The sequence below is a fragment of the Salvelinus alpinus genome, chromosome 2 (genome assembly GCF_045679555.1).
Source record: "Salvelinus alpinus chromosome 2, SLU_Salpinus.1, whole genome shotgun sequence".
In the NCBI taxonomy this organism is placed as follows: domain Eukaryota; kingdom Metazoa; phylum Chordata; class Actinopteri; order Salmoniformes; family Salmonidae; genus Salvelinus; species Salvelinus alpinus.
The window spans coordinates 120912622-120928730 of NC_092087.1; the positions used below are offsets into that span (position 1 = coordinate 120912622).

A 16109-nucleotide genomic window follows, 5' to 3' on the forward strand; every position below is an offset into this window, starting at 1 on the left:
TTGTAAGTCGCTCTGGATAAGAGCGTCTGCTAAATGACTTAAATGTAAATGTAAACAAAGGGTATATAACAAAGTATTGAGATAAGTATTTGGTCAATAACAAAAGTTTATTTTCCACCATAATTTGCAAATATATTCATTAAAAATCCTACAATGTGATTTTCTGGATTTTCTCATTTCTCATTTTGTCTGTCATAGTTGAAGTGTACTTATGATGAAAATTACAGGTCTCTCTCATCTTTTTAAGTGGGAGAACTTGCACAATTGGTGGCTGACTAAATACTTTTTTGCCCCACTGTGTATATATATATACACACGTGTTTTATTCAGATTTTTCAGGGGGTGCTACTGCACCCTCAGCACCCCTTCTCGCAGATTGGTGCTGGTAAGCATTGCTCATGCGGTGTGTCCTCTTGCGAGACAGGTGTAGTGTTTTTTGGAGGGGTGCACAAAAACACAAGATTCATAATATATTATCTTTTGACAGTTTTTAGAATAGGTTTCACTTAATTAGTTACCAGTAAAACGTTTTCTGTTGTCGCTGTGGTTGGTGTTTTTGTACTGTAATTGTTGTATTGCAAGCAGATGGCGCTAATAACACAGTATATAATCTATGACCACCTGCCGGCCTTACTAGAAAGAGCCAGAGTACCAAAGCCTCACGAGCAAAACGCTAGATAGGGCCATTGTGTCATTCATTATGCAAGTATGGTATGGGTACCATGATGCAAATGCATGTACATCATAGATAGACAGCATGTCACATTTACACTATAGTTGACTACTAGAGCACTGGGCTAGACCAGTTAACCTCTTCTTCAACATTCACTTCTCTCCTGTTTAGGTGAGTAACTTCCCATGGATCCTCCTCCCTGTGAACACACTGAGCGGGGGTGTGCCAATGTGTGAAAGAACAGCACAGTCTAACAGACACAGATCAAAACCTCAGATTAGATTAGAGCAGACAAAGAAACCAGTGTGAGGCAACGGAAGGGGTTTTGCATGTGTTTCAGACAGGAAGTGGCTCCTCCACCCGAAACACTGACTTTGATGTGGAGATGGGTCATACATATGATTGACAGCAGGATGGGTGAGACAACCCGTCCCAAACCAGAGAGAGACAATCTCTATTACATACAATCCAGGTAGAGGCAGTGGCGTGTATTCGTGGATGCCAAGGGAAGCCAGGCTTCCCCCAAAAAATGTGCCAAGAAAAAAAACATACAAAAAAATGCATCTTCTCCCTGTTGTTTCATCAAGAGGCTGAATGTATCTCATCGGAGAAAGCATCCAAACGCTACACATACTGTCTCAGTATGTGTAGCGTATCTATATGATGATGTCTGGTCAAAAAGAGTGACATTGTTGCCGCCAGTAGCTTTGAATGCAAGGGAAGCCAGCGACCATTTGGCCTCCCTTGATATTTAAAAAAAAGAATAGCCAAATCAGTGTTGAGCTAAACTGAGTGAGCTCAGCTGTGATTGGTCCTGGTGCACCAAAAGAAAGTGTCAAGGGAAGCCAGTTTGGATTTGGCTTCAGACCAATCACATCAGAAGCCAAACATCATTGACAGAAAAAAACTGGAATTGTTGCTTCTCGTGTCGTTGTCCCCCGGAAGCTAGCTAGCTAAAATCGTCCCTTTCCTAAATTAGCCATGGATGGAGGTAAGGATTTGGACTTGTGGTTTTACTTCTCCGTACTGGCCAATGATTATAACGGCGATTCTGATCCAACCATAAATTACTACATTGTACCCCTGGCTCGAGAGGTGGAAGTTCAACATGTAGCTAGAAGTAGTATGTGAATGTTAACTAGCTGGCCTGGCGCATCGTTGCCCATGAAAGGAAGTTAGGGTAGCGAGCATGCATTTTAGCCAGGTAGCCTAGGAAACAAAAGCTAAAAGCGTGTACTGTATGACAGAGTCATAGACTGATTAGGCAACAATTAAGAAGATGGCGGAAGTAGGGTGAGTCAACATGTTTTTTCTACTTGCACGCACACACACACATATACCAAACACACAGAGAAATCAATACCATGGACAGCCACATCATATTTAGCTTACGTCGATTGGACTAAAACGTTTTTGGTATCTTTTAGTTGTCACTCGATTAGACTAAGCAGAGGTGATTAGTTGATGTTGAAATGTTGAAGTTGAAATGGTGCTGGAATAGTGGAGGCAGCTCCTGTTTTCTTTGCGACTTGCGGTAACTCTGTGGTTCTAAATCAATAGTTGTTTAGTAGTCTGAAAATGTTGGAAACCTTACCTTGCTGTAAGTCATGTAACGGTGTGTTACATGCAAAATGGTTTGTGGACTTCACAGGACAGATGTTGCTCTCCGGTTTTGTAACGAAACAAAGGTGTGGTTGAATGTATTCTGCCACTATGTCTTCTTACTGTCTCAGCCTTAGTTCATATGCCTTGACACTGATCTGTAGGCCTAACAGGTTATAGAACAAACAACGTGATTATCACAACACCATTTTTATTTGTTTTTAACTGGCTTGGCTTCCCAGGTGATTTTATCCACGCAACGCTACTGGGTAGAGGGAGCCTATGGGCCCGTATTTATAAAGCGTCTCAGCGCCCACTGTCCATTTGATCATATTATCTAAAAGGCTATACTGACCCTATATCAGCAATCTTACTCTTGAGACTGTCTGGGCTGTGAGCACATATCTAGGATAAGACAACTTACACTAGTTCTAATAGTAACCATTAGTGGGTACATGTCAAACTGATCTTAGATCAGGACTTGGGCATATTATCTGACTACTTATGTCACCCAGTTAATCAGCATCTTTCTCTTTTGAAACATTGTGTCACAGTGTGTGGTGTTGAGTGTAACCAAACATGACCCATGATAAGAGCCCACATCCAATCTGCTACATTGCTCCTCCATGCTCTCTGTTGTGCTCAAGAGGTGAAATAGTTAGTGAAGTAACCATAGAGATACAGGGCCAGTTACCCAGATGAAGCCTAGTCCTGGATTAAAAAGCATTCTCAAATGGAGAATCTACATTGAAGAGTTTTGAATTGAATGACTAGGCTTAATCTGTGTCTGGGGTACCGGCCCATAATGTTCTCATTTCTATGCGTAGAACTTCCTCATAAGAAAATGTGGATTGTTCTAATCTGAAACATACAGTATGCACGACAGCAAGAAGTAACCAACGTCACAACAGTAGCTTCTTCATAGTGATCGTTTTATTATTCTGTTGTCGTCTATCTACGTTCAAAGGAAATCAAATGCTGTGAGACATCAGGGGACATCGTCATCATCTTCCAGTTTGAAAACGGAAATGTAAAAAAATTAAAATATGTTTTTAATACGTGCACATCATGAAATGACATAAAAGCAACCATGTCAGATAGACATACATACAAAGACTTTCCAGCATAATGTAAACAATCACATCGTCTTAGGTGTCAACCACTATGATACCACTCTGGAATAACGCGAGTCAGACGGCTGCAATTGAGTGAACGAGGAAATAAACCATAGAATGATACTGGTAGCAGACTGGAGACTATTGTCACCGAAGTGAAACAATAGTGAGTGCAGCGTTGTGTCTTATTTAACCATGCTTAATGAATGGTACACTTGCCGGCGACCTTCGCACTGTAATGAATGACTGACTGACCGAGGAGAGTGAAATATTGACCACGGGAGAGTGCAAGGGAACCTAGAAACAGCGTAATTAGACATCAACGTTTTGGACTGGGTCCTATTTATCAGGCCCCTTGAGAGCAGCGAAATCCACCGTCTGGTAGCGTCAACTAGCCTGGTAGAACAGACTGAATGCTGAACGCAGCGTTCAATCTGGTTCAACCAGGCCAAGAGTCAACCAATAGGGTACCCGTCTCAACTGTAAAACCTGCAGAAACATTGACCCTTGCAATCGCATAAGGTCTAGGGCCAGGAATTTTCCCTGAACACGTGACATGACTTGGAAATACTCCAGATCAGATGGTCAGGAAAACTTCAGGGTCATACATGTCATATGATTGGCTGAGAATACAGACACACCTGAAGAAGTAAATACTTGTCTCGTACAGAAAATACACACACGTCACTTGTTTATTTTAATTTTTTTTACAGTGTGACATACTGAACTTTGAATGGGGGGAGGATGGCTTGAAACAACAGCAAGGTGACACAGCCAGGCTACAGTTCATTGAGAAACCACGTAAGCAAGGTTTCTCGTGCCCTTGCATTCTCAAACACCTGCAAGTCATTCGGAGTATCAGTTCATTGGAATGGCTCATTGCAGTTCATTGCAGGCTAGAAATAACTTTGAAAACTTGCATGGTCCACTCCCTGCATATTCCCTCCAGACCTGCCTCTGTGTATTTCAGCCATTTTACTTCAAGAAGCCATAAAGCATATTCGAGTATCTTTTTCAAATCAAAGAGTGTAGATAGGGAATAACAAGCAGAGTGAAGGAGAGATAATATGGAATTCCTTGCATTTGAGGTCCTCTTCAAGATTCTCAAAAGGTCCAAAGTAGAGAGTTGTGGACAGCAATAGGTAAATGACTCACCCGTTGCGCTTGTCATCCTGATCTAGTCAGTTTGTCAGCATCATTGGTCCTTTAATCTTTTTATCAAGATGGAGGATTCCATTCTGCCTCCGCCACAAGCAGACACTGACTGAAGGATAAATACTGAAGATGTTGCCCAGATCAAGCACTTTATGTCCCCTCTTTCAGGAAATGCTAAGCTACCTTTTCTGTGGCTTCTTTTCGCCCGCTGTCAAAAATGTCCCCCTTTAGACACAACCAAACCGGCAGATAATGTGTTCGCATCTAATCTCATAGAATTCCAAAAGCCCTTTTGATACGTCCCATAATCAGACAAAACAAGACTTTGTCATATGCATGTCATTCTGTTGAAAACATAGAACCACACTGCACATTTACATCAAACCATTTAGTAATTTCTCAAGGGAAACACTACATAACAATACCCTCTGGCACAAAGCATTATGTTTCTCTTTCATCGTATTATCATACTTGAAAGTGAGACAAGAGACTGCGAAGCTGAGATGGGTTTAGAGATTCAGACTGGGGTTTCCATAAGGTATCCCCTAACCAATGCCGGCATGTGTGGAGAATGGAGACAATGTATTGGTCACCATATCTCTGCGATCTGCTGCTTAAAAAGCGCTCATTGGTCAACCTGGAGAGACAAACACCAGAGATGGAAAAGGCACTACCCAACTTCCACAAACGCAGGGTGAAATCAGTGAGTGTAGCGCGCTCATCTGTACACTATTCAATACCTTCTTTCATAGAACTAATGATTATAAGGATATACTGCCGTTTCAACCCAGTCAACCACTAGCAATCTCCATAAAGAACCCGTACAACCCAATTTAGCTACATTTAGGTCATATTGAATCAGCCCCATCATCAATTAAGTCTATTGATTGCGGGTGGACATAAAACTCTATACCATTGTCTCTGATTTTATTGAGAAAAGATGGCTACATTTACGAATGCAGAAAGCGCCTACATGTCTAAACGGGTAAAAAAAGGACACAAATTGTTCCAGCTGATAGCCGCGCTTCTGCTTTCATACCAGAACAAAGTAGAAATCCTTCTCCAAATTAGATTTCCATCTTAAATATTATTCCTATATTGAATAACTCCCGATCACATGAAAACCATTTAGCTTCTTGTCTCAGAGACTCTGTGCATGATCTGGGTCATATTAATTAGTGCACACAGTTTCAAAACGTAACAAAACGTTTTGCTACGAAAAACTAAAATTAGTGTTTCTTATTCAGTTCAGGTAGTTCCTCCCTGTTTGGATCGGTTTCCTTCCATTTGGTACCAAATGAATATGATCCTAGAAAACGACAATATGTAGGCCTACAAATAGGGAAGAAATCAAGTAAATTAATGGAAAGAAAAACAGACTAAAACAGGCTCAAACTACAAATATTTATAGATATACATACACATCGATAACAATAGATTTTCTCTCCAGTTGATATGAATAACACACTAGACTAGAGTCTTTGGTCTCTGACATCTTCTTCATTGTCTTTGTCTAATAGACTGAAACATAGAATGGTGATGTCATGCATAAAGAAAGAAAACAAAGAACGTATAAGAAGGGAGGCCGTAGCCGGAGTCGAGCTATAGCCGGATCCCTTGTGTTTTTTTTTTTTACGTCAACTTAGGTTCCTTTGCAATGCTTCTCTGTTCCGTGTGTCTCCCTCATTGCATCAAAGAATCCACAGAGTCAACTGTAGAGTCTGAGTAATGAAATCTGCCTCTCGCTCTGTCTTTGCAGGGATTTTGCTCCACTTCCCATTCCTCATTTAGGTGTGTGTTTCTTAAGTGTCCCTCAAAGTTCTGAGGGGGTGTAAATGTGCCAATGGGGGACGAGGGGGGCCATGTCATTATTCATTTAGCCAGTCAAATGTTTTGGTTGACGGATGTGACATGATCACATGCTTTGGTTGACTGGCGTGACGTAGTTGCGCGGGAACATGCCCGTCTGGCCGTGGCAAGCCCCTTTCCACCAGTTGGGGTCGGAGTTGTCCAGGACCTGGATGAAGTCGCCGCGTCGGAAGCCCAGCTCGCCGTCCTCCTGAGGGTCAAAGTCAAACAGCGCCTGCACGTACGTCGAATGCTGGAGAGACTAGAGGAGAAACACATGGGTTAGAATACGTGATGAGGGAAGTCGGGCAGGTTAGCCAAGACACAGTCCTGGATCGTGTTCATTAGGGCACGCAACATGTTTTAAAACGCTTTGCAATGGAATAGGAAATTAGTGTTTCGTATTGGTCTGTGTAGTAGACCCTCTGTTAAAGTCAGTTTGGTGCCTAATGAACATGACCCTGTTTTCCAACTACCAATTGGATTGTACTTCTACTTGTATATTTGTCTCATAACCAACATGGACACCATAGTGAATTAAGCTATGTCTGCAAAATTGCTTAGTGAACTGTAGTACACTGGTAATCGGCTAAGCTGTGTTTTTGCATGATTCCTTAGATTACGTGATGCAATCTCATTAAACGATTGTCAGAGATGAGGATTTCCCTGGTATTCCGTATGATGTGCAGCGCTGTGTGTACATACATTACCTTCAGAAAGTATTCACATCCCTTGACTTTTTCCACATTGTGTTACAGCCTGAATTTAAAATACATTGAATTGAGAGGTTTTTACCCCATACTGTTAAAATGGAATTGTGTTTTTGGACATTTTTACAAATTAATTTCAAAAATGAAAAGCTAAAATGTCTCGAGTCAATAAGTATTCAACCTCTTTGTTATGGCAAGCCTAAATAAGTCCAGGAGTAAACATTTGCTTAACAAGTCACATGTACTCACTCTGGGTGCAATAATAGTGTTTTGTTTTAGGACTAGGTCCCTCAGTCAAGTAGTGAATTTCAAACCGAGATACAACCACCAAGACCGGGGAGGTTTTCCTATGCCTCGCAAAGGGTATCTATTGGAAGATTGGCCAATAAAGTTTTTACTTAAATCTACTTGAAAATCTATGACAAAACCTGAAAATGGTTGTCTAGCAATGACCAACCACCACCAAGATCTTGAAATTTAAAAAAAATTATAATTGGCAAATGTTGCACAATCCAGGTGTGGAAAGCTCTTTAGAGACTTACCCAGAAAGACTCACAGCTGTAATCGCTGCCAAAAGTGCTTCTACAAAGTATTGACTCAGGGGTGTGAATACCTATGTAAATGAGATATTTCTGCACTTCATTTTGAACACATTTGCAAACATTTCTAAAAACATGTTTTCGCTTTGTCAAGATGGGGTATTGTGTGTAGACGGGTGAGGATTTAAAACAAATGAATACACTTTTTAATTCAGGCTCTAACAACAAAATGTGGAATAAGTCAACGGGTGTGAGTACTTTCTGAAGGCGCTGTACGTGTGTGTGTGTACGTACATGTATTTGTGTGTGTGTATTGGGGAGAAGGACGAGGATGAGAAGAAGTAGAAGAGGAAAAAGATGAAGAAGCAGAAGAGGGAGATAAGGACAGAATAAACAGAACATTTGTGGTTACTGATAAGGTAAAGGGAGGAGTGATTTAGGAGTAAAGCGGCTTTTCGAAAGTAATAAAAAAGGGAAAACGGATATGATCGATGAGGGTCCCCTGTGTGTGTGTCCCTGTGTGTGTGTGTCCCTCTTCACCTGTGGGACCTGCTCGATGTCCCTGAGGAAGATGGGCTGGTTGCGGGACACAGAGGTGGAACGGTGGTAGTCCACCAGGGAGTTGAGAGAGTTGAACTTGACCACCCACAGGAAGTACTTCCCAGCCCCATCACGCAGGACCTTGAAGTGCTGCACGTCATTACCAAACCTGTGGAGAGGTAGCATAGATCTAGAAGTGATTGGTTAAGTTTAAACAAGGTGACCATCCTACTACTTCCATCAGTCCAACCGTTTCAGATCAGTGATGACCAAACCTGTGGCGGAGGAGGAAGAGAAGGGGGAGATAAGTATAGAATAAAACAGAAAGTGAGTGATGACATTTACCGTGGTAACCATCTGAGAACAGCAGTCAAAACACTGTTAAGTCTACATCACGTGGGTAATCGTTTCATAACCATCTGTGTCAGTGCTTTCATGAATGATTTAAGCCCAGATGGCCCAGTTTCCTTCTCCCCGTGTGATACCATGAGTTTGGGATTTTGCCACAGAAGATATACTTCATTAGATTGCATTAGACAGGGACAGTTGTTTGGTACACAGCTGTGATACTAGGACAGTGCAAACGTAGCAGTAGCGACAAGAATAATATTCTATCACCTGCTGTAAGTGCTGAACTGGAGTCTGTGTCCACAATGGCACCCTATTCTCTATAGAGTGTACAACTTTTGGCCTGGACAAAGGGAATAAGGTTCCATTTCTCACACACACACACACACTTACTTACTGCAGACACAGCCTGGGACTAGGGAAAGTGCCAGCTTGCAAAGCTTTGATAACAGGCAGCAGCGCCCACACCGGAGCTATCTGACAGAGACCAAAGTGCTTTAGTAGCAGATAACTGTTGGTTAGCCCCAGGTGAGTCAGAGATGACACAGCCAATTAACTTGATATGGATCTGTAGATCTGCACAGCGACTTTACATAAAGACTAGAGCGGGAACACGGTGGCCAGTCACTGACTTAGAACAGTCAGCACTTCCCAGGTCAAGCTGGCTAGACGCCACCCTCGCAAACCAAGATGGGAGCTGTGCTTGAGAAAGAAAGCACTTAGCAGAGTTAGAAAAATAAAATAAACGAAGGACTGATATTGGAGAACAGTGAATTTTTTTAAGTAATAAAAAAGGGAAAACGGATATGATCGGTCGATGAGTTATACAATGATTGAACTGAAATTAAATAAAACTGAGTGTGCGTGCGTGTGACATACTTGACAGAGAGGGAGAAGTCTCCCGGCGCGCTCTCCGACTCTCGGATGAGGAAGGCCCCATCGTGTCTCTGTTTGTTCAGCATCTCCTCTGCCTTCGCCCGGGGGATCTTACCATAGAACCACCTGGGACACAACAAATCAGAACAAAACACTTTAATAACTCATTAAAAATGATATAAAAACAAGTTGTAAGTAACAGTGACAAGTGCTGTTTTACTGTAAATTAAGAAGAAAAAAAATAGTGCTGGCAAAACTGGTTGAAATGACATTGTTTCAACCAGCCCTACCAAGCTGAGTGGTTTTTCCCTTCTTCATTTGTAGGAAAAGCAGCACTTATCAGAATTTGATTGTGGTGTGGTTGTGACGGTCAACGCTAACTAGCTACCCTTTTGAGTAACCTCAAACCGTAGGGTCATAGGCGTGACTCAATGTCATGGAAACATGGCCTTAAGCAGAGCTTGACCTCAAACCTGACCCCTGTTATTGACAGTTGTAGTGGTTGTTGTGTCTGTGGGGGAGGAGTGAGTGAAGTGCATAGCGACCAATAACACTACTAAACAATGATGTCAAAATCAGAATATCACATCTATTGTGCATGCCAAATAGAATGAAATCAATGCAGTAAGTGAGCACCGGTGGGCCATTTAATTTGGTCTTTTTGCATTTGTCCTAGTAGGTTGTAATTACAGGGAGGTTCCTGGTCTGATAAAAAAAAAAAAAAAAAGAACTGGTGGAGCCTTGGGCCGAGACAATGACAACTCTGTGTGCTGCCATGCCAACCGCACCTGCTACCTACTCCTCTGGCTCTGACTGGTGCCCAATACCAGCGGTCAGTCACCAACCCCCACGGATACTCCATACTGTTGTGACTTGGCTATCAGTGTGTGTGCGCGTTTGCGCATGGGGGTAGTGTGTGATGGTGTGTGGGACCTCCCTTTCCTTCTGTGACTCGGCAGGTGTGGAATTTTACTGTCTAGATAAAGGTGTTATGTCACAATGTGCCAACAAAGGTGTTGCAACACACAATGTGTGCCTCTATCTCCAGTGAAAGCATACACACCCTGAGCTTTATCTATATAGCTTAATTTAGCCATATAGCTTAGCCTTACCATATACTGTAGCTTATTTTAGCGATAGCATACCCTCTGCTTAGCCAATAGCCATAGCAGTAGATCATGTCAGTGCAGGTGAGTGCTAGCGCTAAGCCGCTTAGCTTGTTCGTTTGTGAGCTCAGACAACATGACAAAGCCAGAGGACTTGATCAACACCAGCTATTCCTCATGAGGGAATGATAATCCAGCCAGGTTTCACATACAGTATCATCATCAGGGCAGAGTCCTCAAACAGTGTCACAAGCCGATAGTCACATACCCACCGGCTAATTTTGCCTGCTGGGTAAAGATGACAGATACGAGTAGAACAAGTTATCAGTCCATTACATGTGTACACACACATTGACCTCTGGGCCATTGGTTTCAACCCACAAGCCTTTAGCATTTAGCAATGCTATTCTTTGTGCCTGGTGTTCACACGCAAACAAGCTTAGGGATGACATAACTCCAACCCCCTCATCCAGTGCTCTGATCTCCCTGAGGTAACACCCTGAGGTAACAGTAACACTGTGTGTAGAGAGATAATGTGGATATCCTCCTATTATCCTGGTCCTTCCTGCTTTGCGGTGGAGTGCTGCTCTTTGATGTGGTCACACTGACATCCACGGCTACCAGGCTTCCATAAGGGAGTCAAAGCCCTTTACACACTATCGAGCTGAATCAAACCATACTGTTGTGACTTGGCTATCTTCTCCTCACATGATCCTTTCCAGCATGGTAACAGCAACCATGGTGGATGTAACCAGGCCAAGGCCAGCCCAATAGTGAAGTGAGTACTGTTTTTTTTCATATCCAGCCCCACCTGCCTGCCTGCTATCCTGGACCCTCCTCCACCAGCTGCTCCTCTATCGAGCAGGTGATTCCCTCCCTCCTGTATTTAGGCCCAGCTGACCAATCAGTCATAGGACCCTTAAGGCTAATGGACAGTCTCTTCCTGACTGCTATAATAGGGCTCTCTGTATCTGATTGGTTGCGGTGTGAGAGCCCTCACAGCCCTGAGAGCAGGTGGCGGTGGTGGGGAAGGCGTTCTCACACAGCTGACAACTATACAGGACAAAGCCCCTCTTTGCTACTGTGTGTGTCTGTAGAATATAAAGTACAATCCATCTCTATTTAGTGGATACCTCAGAATAGGATCCATTTAGTGACCTTTAAGTTTATGTAGAAAGGGCAAATGTAGGACAGTTACGGTACAATCCATCTCCTATCTGACAGTTACACAAAAGCCCTGTTGCTCAGCTGAAGTCATATTCTTTACAAAATATAGCATGTTAAAAACAGTGCCCCATATTGAAACAATAGGGTCTACAGTGCATTCGGAAAGTATTCAGACCCATTCACCTTTTCCACATTTTGTTACATTGCAGCCTTATTCTAAAATTGATTAAATTATATTTTTTCCTCATCAATCTACACACATTATCCCATAATGACAAACCGAAAATAGTAAACATTTGTTTTTGCAAATGTATTAAAAATAAAAAACAGAAATACCTTATTTACATAAGTATAAAGACCCTTTGCTGTGAGACTCAAAATAGAGCTCAGGTGCATCCTGTTTCCATTGATCATCCTTGAGATGTTTCTACAACATGATTAGAGTCCACCTGTGGTAAATTAAATTGATTGGACATGATTTTGAAAAGACACACCTGTCTATATAAGTTGACAGTGCATGTCAGAGCAAAAACCAAGCCATGAAGTCAAAGGAATTGTCCGTAATGCTCAGAGACAGGATTGTGTCGAGGCACAGATCTTGGGAAGGGTACCAAAAAATGTCTGCAGCATTGAAGGTCCCCAACAACACAGTGGCCTCCATTATTCTTAAATGGAAGAAGTTTGGAACCACCAAGACTCTTCCTAGAGCTGGCCATCCAGCCAAACTGAGCAATTGGGGGAGAAGGGCCTTGGTCAGGGAGGTGACCAAGAATCCGATGGTCACTGACAGAGCTCTAGAATTCCTCTGTGGAGATGGGAGAACCTTCCAGAAGGACAACCATCTCTGCAGCACTCCATCAATCAGCTGTGCAGCGACACTCCCCATCCAACCTGACCGAGCTTGAGAGGATCTGCAGATAAGAATGGAAGAAACTCCCCAAATACAGGTGTGCTAAGCTTGTAGCGTCATACCCAAGAAGACTCGAGGCTGTAATCGCTGCCAAAAAGGTGCTTCAACAAAGTACTGAGTAAAAGGTCTGAATACTTATGATAGATTATTTTCTCTATACATTTGCCAAAATTTCTAAAAAACGATTTTTGTTTTTCATTATGGGGTATTGTGTGTAGATTGAGTGAGTGAAAAAAAACGATTTAATCAATTTTAGAATAAGGCTGTAATGTAACAAAATGTGGAAAAAGTCAAGGAGTCTGAATACTTTCCCAATGCACTATATGTTAAGTAGAGGGTATGTAGAAAGATCTACAGAGGCTATATTGGGCCAGAGGGCGATTGTGGGGGAAAACCTAATAGGTCTGACGCAGCAGAAACAGACTCTGGAATCAGGACTGACGACGCCACATGAGGGATTCTGAGTTGCCAAACCGACAACCCTGCGACCACATGGAACTCAGAGGCCTATAACCCACAAATCAGATCTAGAAAGCAGGGTCGCTTCCAGGCTAGCTTCCAGACCACAGCAGCAACATGAGGAGACCTTTATCCCCCTTATCTTCAGACCAGAGGAGCATTTATCCTAGCCACAGGAGTTCGCTAGACTCTGGTTCCAGTGTCTTCTGAATGGTTCTAACCATGGGAACTAGAGAAGTAAAACTATCTATAAAGTTACTTTTCTTCTGATATTTAGCACAAATAAATGCCCTTTGGAAAAAAGACATTTGACAAACTAGTACTGGAGCCAACATTAGAACCTCACGTTTGATACCCCCATTTTGAGCTCCAGGTTAAACATGAGGTAATTTGGGGGAGGTGAACGCCGCCATTTTGGCTCTCCAGTTTCATGTGGACTTGTGGCAGGCTCAGATAGGGACACTGGTATCGAAGGCTGGCTCATACTTACGGGTGTCCCTTCATTTCTATGTAGTTCTTGGGGATGAAGCCTTCCTTCCCATTCAGCTCTGCCTTGTACCAGTTCTGGTCGCATTCTTCATTCAAGACCTGAAGACACAAAACAGAGGGAAGAGAGCTGGGTTAAAGAGTCACAAATGGTTATAAGCATGGTCGTGACAAACATTAAGACCACACTATAAAAACCCACTGACAGAGTGGGTACATGAAAGCCAACATAATGGTGTGGAAACCATTGGATGAGCTAACAACAAATATTTAAGGAAATATCATGCAGATCCTCTATATTCATGTATTGCCATGTACATACACTGAGTGAACAAAACATTAGGAATTGCTCTTTCCATGATAGCTTTCAGCTGGATTCACCTGGTCAGTCTATGACCCCTGATTGAGGTCACTTGTTAAATCCATTTCAAAAGCAGTGTAAATGAAGGGGAGGAGACAGGTTAAAGAAGGATTTTTAAGCCTTAAGACATGAATTGTGTAAGACAAAAGTTCCACTGAACAGGGTATGGTAGTAGGTGCCAGGTGCACCGGATTGAGCGTGTCAAGAATTGCAACGCTGCTGGGTTTATCACACTCAACGGTTTCCCGTGTGTATCAAGAATGGTCCACCACCCAAAGGACATCCAGCCAACTTGACAACTGTGGAAAGCATTGGAGTCAACATGGGCCAGCATCCCTGTGGAAGGCTTTCGACACCTTGTAGAGTCCATGGCGTGACAAATTGAAGCTGTTCCGAGGGCAAAAGGGTTTTGCAACTCAATACCGGGAAGGTGTCCCTAAAGTTCTGTCCACAGTGCATTTCCCCCATATGCTCCCAGACGAAAAGCAGAACATTGCAATGTAGGAGAATACTGCTTAAAATACACCATTCATCCCATAACTGCCATGTACCGTACTAGAGGTTGACCGATTATGATTTTTCAACGCCGATACCGATTATTGGAGGACCAAAAAAGGCCGATACCGATTAAATCGGCCGATTTTTAAATATTTTTATTTGTAATAATGACAATTACAACAATACTGAATGAACACTTATTTTAACTTAATATAATACATCAATCAAATCAATTTAGCCTCAAATAAATAATGAAACATGTTCAATTTGGTTTAAATAATGCAAAAACAAAGTGTTGGATAAGAAAGTAAAAGTGCAATATGTGCCATGTAAGAAAGCTAACGTTTAAGTTCCTTGCTCAGAACATGAGAACATATGAAAGCTGGTGGTTCCTTTTAACATGAGTCTTCAATATTCCCAGGTAAGAAGTTTTAGGTTGTAGTTATTATAGGAATTATAGGACTATTTCTCTTTATACGACTTGTATTTCATACACCTTTGACTATTGGATGTTCTTATAGGCACTTTAGTATTGCCAGTGTAACAGTACAGCTTCCGTCCCTCTCCTCGCTCCTACCTGGGCTCGAACGATGCTAGCTAGCAACTTACCGTGGCTTCTTACTGCATTCGCTTAACAGGCAGGCTCCTCGTGGAGTGCAATGAGAGGCAGGTGGTTAGAGCGTTGGACTAGTTAACCATAAGGTTACAAGATTGAATCCCCGAGCTGACAAGGTAAAAATCTGTCGTTCTGCCCCTGAACAAGGCAGTTAACCCACCGTTCCTAGGCCGTCATTGAAAATAAGAACGTGTTCTCAACTGACTTGCCTAGTTAAATAAAGGTGTAAAGAAATACGGTGTACGGTGTCCAGAAATACCGATTTCCGATTGTTATGGAAACTTGAAATCGGCCCTTCTGATTAATCGGTTGACCTCTATACCGTACACATTTCCCCCCTAACCTCCCATATGTCCATTCACAAAGCCTAGCAAGGTGAAAGGATATTCCAGACAGACTGCCCCCATCCCTGCACCCATGTGTCCTAGTCCGGGTCAGTCCAGATGATCACGGTCAGGTTGAGGCTCGACAGTGGGACCTGACCAGACTGCCATTACACCACCAGACCCCCTCCTGTCCCCACAGAGAGACCATCTGTCACAACCACTCCGGCCACAGATCCATCAGCATCGACGGCTGACACAAACAAACACTCTGTAACCGGGCCAGAGAGCTCTCTGAGACAACGACCAAACACTATGTAACCGGGCCAGAGAGCTCTCTGAGACAACGACCAAACACTCTGTAACCGGGCCAGAGAGCTCTCTGAGACAACGACCAAACACTATGTAACCGGGCCAGAGAGCTCTCTGAGACAACGACCAAACACTCTGTAACCGGGCCAGAGAGCTCTCTGAGACAACGACCAAACACTCTGTAACCGGGCCAGAGAGCTCTCTGAGACAACGACCAAACACTCTGTAACCGGGCCAGAGAGCTCTCTGAGACAACGACCAAACACTCTGTAACCGGGCCAGAGAGCTCTCTGAGACAACGACCAAACACTATGTAACTGGGCCAGAGAGCTCTCTGAGACAACGACCAAACACTATGTAACCGGGCCAGAGAGCTCTCTGAGACAACGACCAAAAACTGTGGAGTTAAATGGGTTTTAGGGTTGGATGGAAGAGGATTCCGGTTGATAGAACATGAATTGGATT

The 16109-nt window shown here is 42.9% G+C and overlaps 1 protein-coding gene across 3 annotated transcripts in view; it reads right to left on the bottom strand.

Moving 5' to 3' along the window:
• Positions 1–5935: 5935 nt before the first annotated feature.
• The window catches only part of LOC139568517 (growth factor receptor-bound protein 2-like), a 40355-nt gene continuing 30181 nt past the window's right edge, over positions 5936–16109 (bottom strand). For all 3 annotated transcript variants that reach the window (XM_071390392.1, XM_071390393.1, XM_071390391.1), the window contains 4 exons: positions 13539–13636; positions 9410–9532; positions 8183–8351; positions 5936–6655 (listed from right to left, as the gene is read on the bottom strand). In XM_071390392.1, the coding sequence (XP_071246493.1) occupies positions 6461–6655; positions 8183–8351; positions 9410–9532; positions 13539–13636 (585 nt within the window). In that variant the 3' untranslated portion in view covers positions 5936–6460. The remainder of the gene's footprint in view (positions 6656–8182; positions 8352–9409; positions 9533–13538; positions 13637–16109) is intronic.